The 9,538-nt window shown below is 46.5% G+C and overlaps 3 protein-coding genes and 1 non-coding gene across 4 annotated transcripts; 2 read left to right on the forward strand and 2 right to left on the reverse strand.

Annotated features, from left to right (window-relative positions):
• The first annotated feature begins 1,171 nt into the window (after window positions 1-1,171).
• Window positions 1,172-4,504, forward strand: LOC9267040 (uncharacterized). Its single transcript, XM_015785673.2, has 10 exons — window positions 1,172-1,383; window positions 1,505-1,566; window positions 2,046-2,165; window positions 2,249-2,348; window positions 2,468-2,548; window positions 2,708-2,757; window positions 2,879-3,029; window positions 3,604-3,660; window positions 3,748-3,869; window positions 3,974-4,504. The coding sequence occupies exons 1-10, from the start codon at window positions 1,369-1,371 to the stop codon at window positions 4,176-4,178; spliced, it is 963 nt and encodes a 320-aa protein (XP_015641159.1). The 5' UTR covers window positions 1,172-1,368; the 3' UTR covers window positions 4,179-4,504.
• Window positions 4,283-4,353, reverse strand: TRNAG-GCC (transfer RNA glycine (anticodon GCC)). The gene has a single exon. It is a non-coding gene; the product is annotated as a tRNA-Gly (tRNA).
• Window positions 4,505-4,824: 320 nt separating the features above from the next.
• LOC4341413 (syntaxin-125) lies at window positions 4,825-6,422 on the forward strand. The gene is made up of 2 exons (XM_015785671.3): window positions 4,825-5,593; window positions 5,688-6,422. The coding sequence occupies exons 1-2, from the start codon at window positions 4,943-4,945 to the stop codon at window positions 6,171-6,173; spliced, it is 1,137 nt and encodes a 378-aa protein (XP_015641157.1). The 5' UTR covers window positions 4,825-4,942; the 3' UTR covers window positions 6,174-6,422.
• An 802-nt stretch (window positions 6,423-7,224) lies between these two features.
• Window positions 7,225-9,050, reverse strand: LOC4341414 (glucan endo-1,3-beta-glucosidase 8). Its single transcript, XM_015787002.3, has 2 exons — window positions 8,536-9,050; window positions 7,225-8,444 (listed from the first exon to the last, which is right to left on the reverse strand). Exons 1-2 carry the CDS (start codon window positions 8,886-8,888, stop codon window positions 7,346-7,348), a joined length of 1,452 nt encoding a protein of 483 aa, XP_015642488.1. The 5' UTR covers window positions 8,889-9,050; the 3' UTR covers window positions 7,225-7,345.
• Between the last annotated feature and the right edge of the window lie 488 nt (window positions 9,051-9,538).

Here is a 9,538-nt window from a genome sequence, read left to right on the forward strand (position 1 = left end):
ATGATGTTGGCTTTGTATCTCCAATTCCTGCCCAAGGAAGCCCCGGAGTTGTCCGGTTAAATATTAGAATGAAAGCTTCAATCCTGATGTCTCCCAACCCTATATAGGAGCAGCATATGCAATTTTTTGTAGGATCATTGCTCAAGCATATATGAATAATTAATAGCCATAGGAAAAGGTGTTGAAAATATCCTGTACAGTAGCAATGCATACTAGGAGTATGCAGTGAGTTTTATGTGCTTTTCTGGTGAAGTGGTGAGCGAAGAAGTAAATTTGCACCGGTTCTAAGAATGGAGGATGTGTTATAGGGTTATACCCGGTTTTACGGTCGAGGGAGAGAGGACTCTATCAACAGTAAAAATGAGGATGAGGGAGATAAACTAGACATATTCCCATCCACTTTGCCCTATCCTAAAAGTTTGCGGAAAAGCTAACTGGAGCGTACACGCTGGCAACGCGCACTTAGTACGGTGGATTTCCTTTTTTTCGTAACTTTTTTTTCCCAAGACGAGTGCATCTAACGTAACTAATACATTAGTTTTAGATAATGACGATAATTAAGATAAGATTTTTCTTTTTAGGGATATTTTTTTAAATAACAGATTAAAAATAAATCTATATATGAAGTCAAATTTTGAAAACTTTCAACTCGAAATATGAATTTTTTGCAGTCACTTTCAACTTTTCATCTCAATTTTGAAAAACTTTCAACTCGAGATTTGAAAATTTTTAACTCAGATTTGAAAACTTTTAACTCTAGATTTTAAACTTTCTTCAAATTAAAAAACTTTCAAGTTAAGATTTAAAAACTTTCTACTCAAATATTTTTAAAAAAGTGTATGCTAACTATTAAAAATAAGGAAAAAACACGAAACAAAAATAAAAACCGCGAGGGGAGGGAAAGCGGAAAAAAGAAAAACGAAAAAGATGGCAAAAAGAAAACGCGAAAAAAAAAGAAGAGAGAAAGTGCCGCGTGGGGGCGCCAGCTGTTACTGGGGCGCGCGCCAATTAGCTGCCCCAAAAGTTTGGCCCAAGCCCAAGCAAAATCCTGGAAAAAGCTCGACAGACTGTCACGGCCCGGTCCAGTTCGGCCCAACGGGGGCGCCTTGCGCCACCGTGTCGGAGACGGGAGGCGGCGTGGCCATCTCCGCTTGGCTCGACGGCTCGCGGCGCAGAATCGGCCAGCGAGGCCGTCGCTTGACTGCCTGACTTCCGAGCTCCTCTTTGCGCTTTTCTCCTTTGAACCTTCCAGAACGCGCAAGGAAGATCAAGCAGCGCGCGACGACGCGACAAATTCCCCCCCCCCCTCCCCCCTGCCGGCTGCGGACGAACGAACGAACGAGCGAGCGAGCGAAGCGAGGAATTAAGATGTTCATCCAGAAGGTGAGGAGATGTCTCCAGCTCTAGTCTCTCGCACCATTAATCTGATGTCCTCCTGTATGCGTGGTTAATTTTGGTGGATTTGGTTGTGTGGGCGTGTGTGTGTGTGTGTGAGGGCGCGCAGGCATGGAGGACGGCGGCGTTTGGGGTCTACGGCTTCACGCAGTTCACCAAATCCGGCTTCGTGTAAGCGTGATCTCACCGAGTCACCTGGCTGATTTCCCCCTTGTTTTCTATAGCTTTGCCAATTTATTGATATTGTGTTCTAGCTGTGAAACGATAGTCTGTATCCCCTGTAGGAATCCTGATTTTTTTTTTGAAGGGAAAATCCCGAATTTTAGGATACAACTGCTCTGGCCCGTTTTGGAGATGTGATGTAATAACTGTGATTATAGCTGCATTGTGCGAATTATGTGTAGTTCGATGCCATTATGCCAAGTAGTGCAAAGATAGGGAACCCCTGTCCATCAATAAGTACCGGAATTATTTAGTTATCACTGGAGCAAATAGTATCGAAGGATTTTCTGAGGAATCTATTTGCGTGTAGCAGGTTAACAACTTTCACACAATTTGGTACTGAATGAAAAGCTGTCAAAGGATGCAATTGTTGACACCATGGCTGCATTATTTTTGTGTTCCATGCTAACGAGGATTCTTTTATTCAGGGAACATGCCAAGAAATTCAGAGAGGAGGATATGCAGATCCGGCTGGATGGGAAAAATTGCCTAGTAACTGGGGCTAATTCCGGCATAGGTTTTGCTACAGCCGAGGGCTTGGCATCACGGTATGGATCTATACCTTTCCTACTATGATGATTTGTTCTGAACATGTAAAATTCTTGTGATCACATGTTTTGTATTCTTCCAGTGGTGCCACTGTTTATATGCTTTGCCGTAACAAGGAAAGAGGAGAGACTGCTCTCAGTCAAATACGATCTAAAACTGGCAACATGAATGTTCATCTGGAGGTACATGATGCTTCAGAACCGAATTTTACTGCATGCTAATTTGCAATAAACCTTGGTGATGTTGTACAGTAACTATACCTGAACTAAGTCTCTAACACAACAATAGTATTGTGTTGCAGATTTGTGACCTTTCATCTATCAGTGAAGTCAAATCATTTGCAACAAAATTCTCTTCAACAGATAAACCACTTCATGTCCTGGTGAGCTTTGCCTCTTCAAAATTATGTCGTATATGTGTTTCTTGTCTCTGGTTGTTGCTTCTTTTATGTTATAACCATATAATTCAGTAAAGTTTTTTTGTAAATTACATTAATCATGGTTTTGAATAACCAGCTATAACATATGGGTTGTTGTTCTAGGTTAACAATGCTGGTTTACTAGAGCACAAGCGTGTGACTACGCCAGAAGGGTGCGTGATACTCTGTTGTTTATTGTGCTCAATATATTCTCCCCTAGTTACTTTCGTACTCACTAAACCAGATATCTTGTTTGCTTTCATAACTTATCCTTTTATTTTAAAAATAAAAAAGGTTGGAGCTCAATTTCGCTGTGAATGTAGCAGCAACATACACTTTAACAGAGCTAGTAATGCCACTGTTGGAGAAAGCAGCACCTGATGCTCGTGTCATTACAGTTTCTTCAGGAGGTATGTACACCGAGCCATTGAACAAGGATTTGCAGGTAAATTTGTTTCCTCTATGCTCTTATTCCACAGTTGAACACAATGTGTAAATTGTGAAAATAAAACTTAATCATTACGATTTTTTCGTTTGTCATGCTCATGCCTCTCTTTCTCAAAACCTTTTTCGTTTCTAAGTTTGCAAGAGTGTTGTTAGGAGAAAGATATTTATACAGTAGAACTTGCTAAGAGGGCCCACTAGGAAGTTAGCAAAACAGAACAAAATAATATAGTTGGTGGAGCACTTGATTTTTTGTTTTCATACAGTTCACTTTGTGGTGCAAAATTCAAGCACCCTATTTATCTAGTTCCTCAACTGATTGTCACTGAAAACGAATTAGCTTTGGTGAATTTCAGAGAGTTTGTACAATTGCATTTCTCCCCTTTTCATCTTTTGTCTTATAATGGTATTATGGTCTTTCTATGCATATCTAAAGTGTTTTACGAAATATGCATGTCTAAAGTTATGGAAACCATAGAATCATGATGTTTTGTTTTGTCATAAAAATGAAGTAGCATGTGAAAGTAGTCAGATACTGCAATAACAGTCCTTTTTCACTATTGTTTATACTTCAGTTCGGTGAAAACAACTTCGATGGAACACAGCAATATGCCCGTAACAAAAGAGTTCAGGTTTGTAAACCTCGAAGTGGTTTCTTTATTTGGAATGCTAGTCTTTATGAGATTGAGAGAATATAACAATCTATGAACTTCATTCAGGTTGCACTCACCGAACGGTGGTCTGAAAAATGCAGCAACAAGGGGGTAGGTTTCTATTCGATGCATCCAGGATGGGCTGACACACCTGGAGTCTCCAAGAGCCTGCCTGGGCTTTCAGAGAAGTAGGGCTTTCTGCTGTCCTAAGTCCTAACTACTGCCTATCTTGATCCATCTGCTTTTCACTTAACATCAAACCCATAAACTTGTATTACAATTATTATGCTAGGTTATCAGGAAACCTGAGATCAAACGATGAAGGTGCTGATACAGTGATCTGGTTAGCTTTGCAACCCAAAGAGAAGCTAACCTCAGGGTCTTTCTACTTTGACCGAGCTGAAGCACCGAAACATCTGAAGTTTGCTGGGACTGCAGCTTCGCACGGGCAGATAGGCTCGATTGTTGATAGCCTTCGCTCCATTTGTGGCATTTAGGGAAAAAATATTTGCTGGGACTGCAGCTTCCCACGTTCAGATAGGCTCGATTCTAGTTTCTGGATAGCCTTGGCTCCATTTAAATTTGACAAAAAAAATGAATTTGCACCAGCCGGGAATCGAACCCGGGTCTGTACCGTGGCAGGGTACTATTCTACCACTAGACCACTGGTGCGTTGTTTAGAGGTGGTGACTCTTATTTGTAATCGTTGTTTGGTTTTACAACTATCATAGCTTTAAGTAAGGAACGTGGATATTTGTATTTTGTAATGGAATTTTTTTCCTATATGACATGAAAAAAGGGAGCAGATTTTTTTTTATAGAAATTTGACTTAGAAGAAATGACTTTGTGTTTGATAACACTTTGATAAAATCCCAGGTACAAATGATTCTCAAAATGATTGGCTTGATACAGAAATGGAAGATGCTCCACAAAGAAGAAGGAAGTGCTTGGAAGAACGGGCTACTGAACTAATCATGAAGGCAAGAAGTCTGTGAACCAGTGATGTTCATGTTCTACCGTTAGATACATAGTAAGTTTGTTTCTTATGAAAGTGGCAGTGAATGATATCCCTGGCTTGCATGCCGTAGCACAGATGGATTTGGCTATTGAACATGGATTAACAGTTTTGTGAATCAGCTTGAATTCTGTGTGTGAATGAGTGAATCGGCCTGACTAACCCGAGACAAAGACAAGAACCGCCTGACGCCGTACAAATGATTGGAGAGGAGATGGGCAAGAAAGTGGCGAGACCAAGAAGCGAATGCATGGCGCGTTGCCACAAATAGGCAGGGAGAGGCCCTACACTTCATGTCGAATTACTAGTTTCATGGACGGACTCCATATATCCTTTCTTGGTAGCTCACCCATTGCCATTCTTTCAAGCTCCCCGTCCAACCGATCGTACGTCTCCTCAGCTCATCCGCTTGCCTCGTCGCTGCTGCTGCTGCTGATCCACAAGCGTTCGTCGGAGATGAACGACCTGTTCTCGTCGAGCTCGTTCAAGAAGTATGCGGACGCGAGCCCGGCGAGCGGCGTCGGCGGCAGCGACATGGAGGCCGGCGGCGAGGGCGTGGTGAACCTGGACAGGTTCTTCGAGGACGTGGAGGGGGTGAAGGAGGACATGAAGGGGCTGGAGGCGCTGTACAAGCGGCTGCAGTCGACGAACGAGGAGACGAAGACGGCGCACGACGCCCGCGCCGTGAAGGCCCTCCGCTCCCGCATGGACGGCGACGTCGAGCAGGTGCTCCGCCGCGCCAAGGCCGTCAAGGGCAAGCTCGAGGCCCTCGACAGAGACAACGCCACCTCCCGCAAGGTCCCCGGCTGCGGCCCCGGCTCCTCCACCGACCGCACCCGCACCTCCGTCGTCGCCGGCCTCGGCAAGAAGCTCAAGGACATCATGGACGACTTCCAGGTATAAGTCAACCTACCCTAACTGAGTGACATGCAAACAACGAGAGGATGTCATGTCCTTGTGGAGGACGGCGATGAACATGGAATGCACGCAGGGGCTGAGGACGAGGATGGCGGCGGAGTACAAGGAGACGGTGGCGAGGAGGTACTACACGGTGACGGGGGAGAAGGCGGAGGACAGCACGATCGATTCGCTCATCGAGTCGGGGGAGAGCGAGTCGTTCCTGCAGAAGGCGATCCAGGAGCAAGGGCGGGGGCAGGTGATGGACACCATCTCGGAGATCCAGGAGCGGCACGACGCCGTCAAGGACATCGAGCGCAGCCTGCTCGACCTGCACCAGGTGTTCCTCGACATGGCGGCGCTCGTCGAGGCCCAGGGACACCAGCTCAACGACATCGAGAGCCACGTCGCGCACGCCAGCTCCTTCGTCCGCAGGGGCACCGTCGAGCTCGAGGTGGCGCGGGAGCACCAGAAGAGCAGCCGCAAGTGGGCGTGTGTCGCCGTCCTCGCCGGCATCATCCTCATCGCCGTCCTCATCCTCCCGGTGCTCATCAACCTCCGCATCTTGACGCTCAGATGATTCATTCATCATTTCCTCCCTAGCTAACCTGCTAACTCAGATGTGTCAAATTAATTTATCTACTATTTTTTTTCTCCATCATGTATGTTAATTTCGTTTTCGTTTAAAAAGGAAAAAAAATCTCTGTTTTTTGGTTAGAAGTTGTAGGCTTCAAAATTTGTACCTTCCTCATTGAATGAGAAGCAGGGGAGATGTATATTACAGTGATGTAACATTTCTTGATCATGATTATTCCATACTGGCAGCAAATTCAATCTTTTAGCTAGGATTCTCTATGTTTGAGATGGGAAAAAAATCAACATTCTTTGAAAGGAACTGAATAATATTAGCCTCCATCAAATTACATCATGATAATGCCATGCTAATGTAAATTTAATCAGTTATGGCCATGTTTGTTTAATCTCTCCCATAAGGGTTTTGAGGGATATTTGGAAGGGATTTATTCAACAGCTATTGTGGTGTGAAATTATTTCTCCTCGATCCCCTTCATTCCTCCTCTCTTATGGATATTATACGAAAAAGGTCTAATAGGGTATTATCTGCATTCCATTTCAAAAGAAAAGGACACATCCGGCGAGCAGAATTTGCAAAAAAAAATCACAACAGATTTGAACGCTGCAAAATGGACAATTCAATTCATGCATAGATAGGATATGTTGAACGAAAAGAAACGAAAATGAAAAACCTATTGATTATCCTATCTATGTAGACTACTATGAAAATTTCCCTTTTTTTACCAGGTAAACATTTTTCAGTTTGATATATACTCCCTCCATTTAAAAATATATGACGTGATTGACTTTTTTTTATAACGTTAACCATTCATCTAATTAAAAAAATATTATTTATTTTGTTATGACTTATTTTATCATAAAAATATAATCTTAACTTATACTTCTACCTATTCATTACTAAATCTTTGAATAAAACAAATAGTCAAATATTATGTGAAAAGTGAACAACGTCATATATCTTAGAACAGAGGTGGTATTATATACACGGACAACGTAATTTTACAAGAGAAAATTAAGGATGCATCCGGCGTGAAGAATTTGCAAATGTCACAACACATTTGAACGCTGCGAAAAATGGACAATTCAATTCACGCATAGACCCACTCTCACTACATGTACGCCACGCACGCACCCACCCACCCGTCTCACACGGTATGCTCACACCAGCACCATCAACAATGCCAGCAACGCCGCCGCGGATAAGCCGACGCCGGCGACGGCCGGCGCGGCGGCGCTGATGATCTGGATCGGGAACGCGCAGCCGCGCGCGGAGGCGTTCTTGGTGGTGATCTTGGCGAGGCCGTCGAAGTCGCAGGCGCGCACGTCCTGGTCCTGCATCTGGAAGTACATGTTGAAGGCGTAGGAGATGTTGCTCTTCTCGTCGAGGCCGTTGCAGGAGCACCCGTAGCCGAGCGCCGTGCAGTCGCCGCTGGCGCACGCGTACTGGATGTTCCCGGGGAGCTTGGACTTGTCCTCGGCCCCGTCGTCGAACACGCACCACTGCTTCGGGAGGTACTCGACGCCGGGCACGCCGGCGAGCGGCTTGTCGTTGCCGTGGCCGGAGAGGTCCATCGGGAACTTGGGCTTGCCGTCGTAGGTGAAGATGCCCCAATGGCGCTCGAAGTTGCCCGGGAGAATGCTCTTCATGTCCTCGTCGAAGAGGCCGAACATGTAGACGTCCATCTTGCCAGGCCGGAGCGGCGTGCCTTCCTTCTTGGAGAGCTTCTTCAGGAGGCCGTCGTAGTAGCGCCGCGCGAGCTTGAGGTTGGCGTTCTTGTCGCCGTCGGTCGGCCAGCCGACCTCGCCGACGACGACCTTTAGGCTTGGGACGCCGGCCTTCTTCAGCGCGGTGACCAGCGTGTCGTAGTTGGCGTCGAACACGTTGGAGTAGCTGATGCCGCCCTTGTCCTGGATGGTCTTGCCGCCGTCGACGAAGGCGAACTCGAACGGGAAGTCGTCGCTCTGGTACAGGCTGAGGAAGGGGTAGATGTTGACGACGAAGGGCGAGCCGTGCTCGTGCAGGAACTTCACCATGTCCGTCATCAGGCCCTGGATGTCCGGCCGGAACGCGCCGGAGGACGGCTTGTTGTCCGGCGAGACGTACACGTCGGCGTTCAGCGGGACGGTCGCCTTCACCTTGTCGCCGACGCCGGCCTCGTTCAGCGCCTTCTGGATGTTCTTCAGCGCCGGGAAGGTCGTCTTCATGAACGATCCGTTGTACGCCTTGAGAAACGGCTCGTTCCCCACGGCGACATACCTGCTCGATCGATCAGACTCACGATTAGGATCATCGCGGGGATTGCGGCCATGGACGAACACCTTGGCGAGCGGCCGGCATATGCCCCTACTTGATCTTGAGCTTGTCGCCGTAGCTGGTGACGTTCTCCTTGACCCAATCCTGGGCGTTCCCGTAGCTGTTCATCGTCTCCAGCATGTCGTTGGGGATGCCGAGCATGACCTCGATGCCGGAGTCGACGAGCGCGCCGACGGGCCACGGGTCGGCGTCGAACAGCTTCACCTTCAGGATGCCGTTCTCCTTGAGCATCTGCACGACCGACTTGGGCAGCAGCGGGTGCGACAGCTGCGAGCCCCAGTTCACGCCGACGTCCACGGCGTTGCCGTCCGCCGCCGCACGGGACGCCACGGCGAGCAGCAGCAGCAGCGCGGCCGCGCCGGCCGGCAGCCGCGGAGGCGGAGCCATGCCGGGGTTTGCCGTCTCAGCTCTGATCGATCTCCCCGCCCCCTGTGTTTCGGATCGATGGCAGCTAGGTGAGAGATGATCGGATTTGGTGGTGTTCGCGCGCTGCGGGCCTCCCTCCCCTCCTGTGGAGAGGAGGACAAAATGGCGGGTAAAACGGTTGGAGTTTGACCAGAAAACATGCAAGAAAAGCTCATCACCTGTAGACCTTTGTTGACCACAACAATTTCGCGTAGAAAAAAATAAAATAAAACGACCATATAGTTGCATGCACACGTGTTGTTTTTCAATAAACAACGCAAATCTTTGAAAACTGGGGCACGAATATGCTGCACATTGGCTATCGGAAGAATACCAAATTAACATTCCTAAAAGTGTTCCTTTGTGAAAACCTACAGCTGCATTTGTTGTTGGATTTAATTCCCCCCATATGTACAAGTTGAATTTGATTATGTACTATGTTTGCGGACTGATCACTTCATTGCAAAAATAAATTTGACCAAATTTTGATATTTTTATAGGGTAACAAACTAAACAAGATTTTACCATTGCAACCTTACCAAAATCTATCAAAATTTGACTATTCCAGAACCTTCCATTAACAAAATGCACCAAATTTTAGTAAGTATTAAACTAAACAACATTTTCACATT

This window comes from Oryza sativa, chromosome 6, assembly GCF_034140825.1.
Source record: "Oryza sativa Japonica Group chromosome 6, ASM3414082v1".
In the NCBI taxonomy this organism is placed as follows: Eukaryota; Viridiplantae; Streptophyta; class Magnoliopsida; order Poales; family Poaceae; genus Oryza; species Oryza sativa.

Coding starts and splice junctions, on each gene's coding strand:
- LOC4341414 (XM_015787002.3), bottom strand. CDS start 8,888: ATGGCTCCGCCTCCGCGGCTGCCGGCCGGCGCGGCCGCGCTGCTGCTG. Junction 8,445..8,535: donor GGCGACAAGCTCAAGATCAA/GTAGGGGCATAT, acceptor TCGATCGAGCAG/GTATGTCGCCGTGGGGAACG.
- LOC4341413 (XM_015785671.3), top strand. CDS start 4,943: ATGCATGGCGCGTTGCCACAAATAGGCAGGGAGAGGCCCTACACTTCA. Junction 5,594..5,687: donor ACATCATGGACGACTTCCAG/GTATAAGTCAAC, acceptor GAATGCACGCAG/GGGCTGAGGACGAGGATGGC.
- LOC9267040 (XM_015785673.2), top strand. Junction 1,567..2,045: donor TTCACCAAATCCGGCTTCGT/GTAAGCGTGATC, acceptor TCTTTTATTCAG/GGAACATGCCAAGAAATTCA. Junction 3,030..3,603: donor CATTGAACAAGGATTTGCAG/GTAAATTTGTTT, acceptor TTTATACTTCAG/TTCGGTGAAAACAACTTCGA.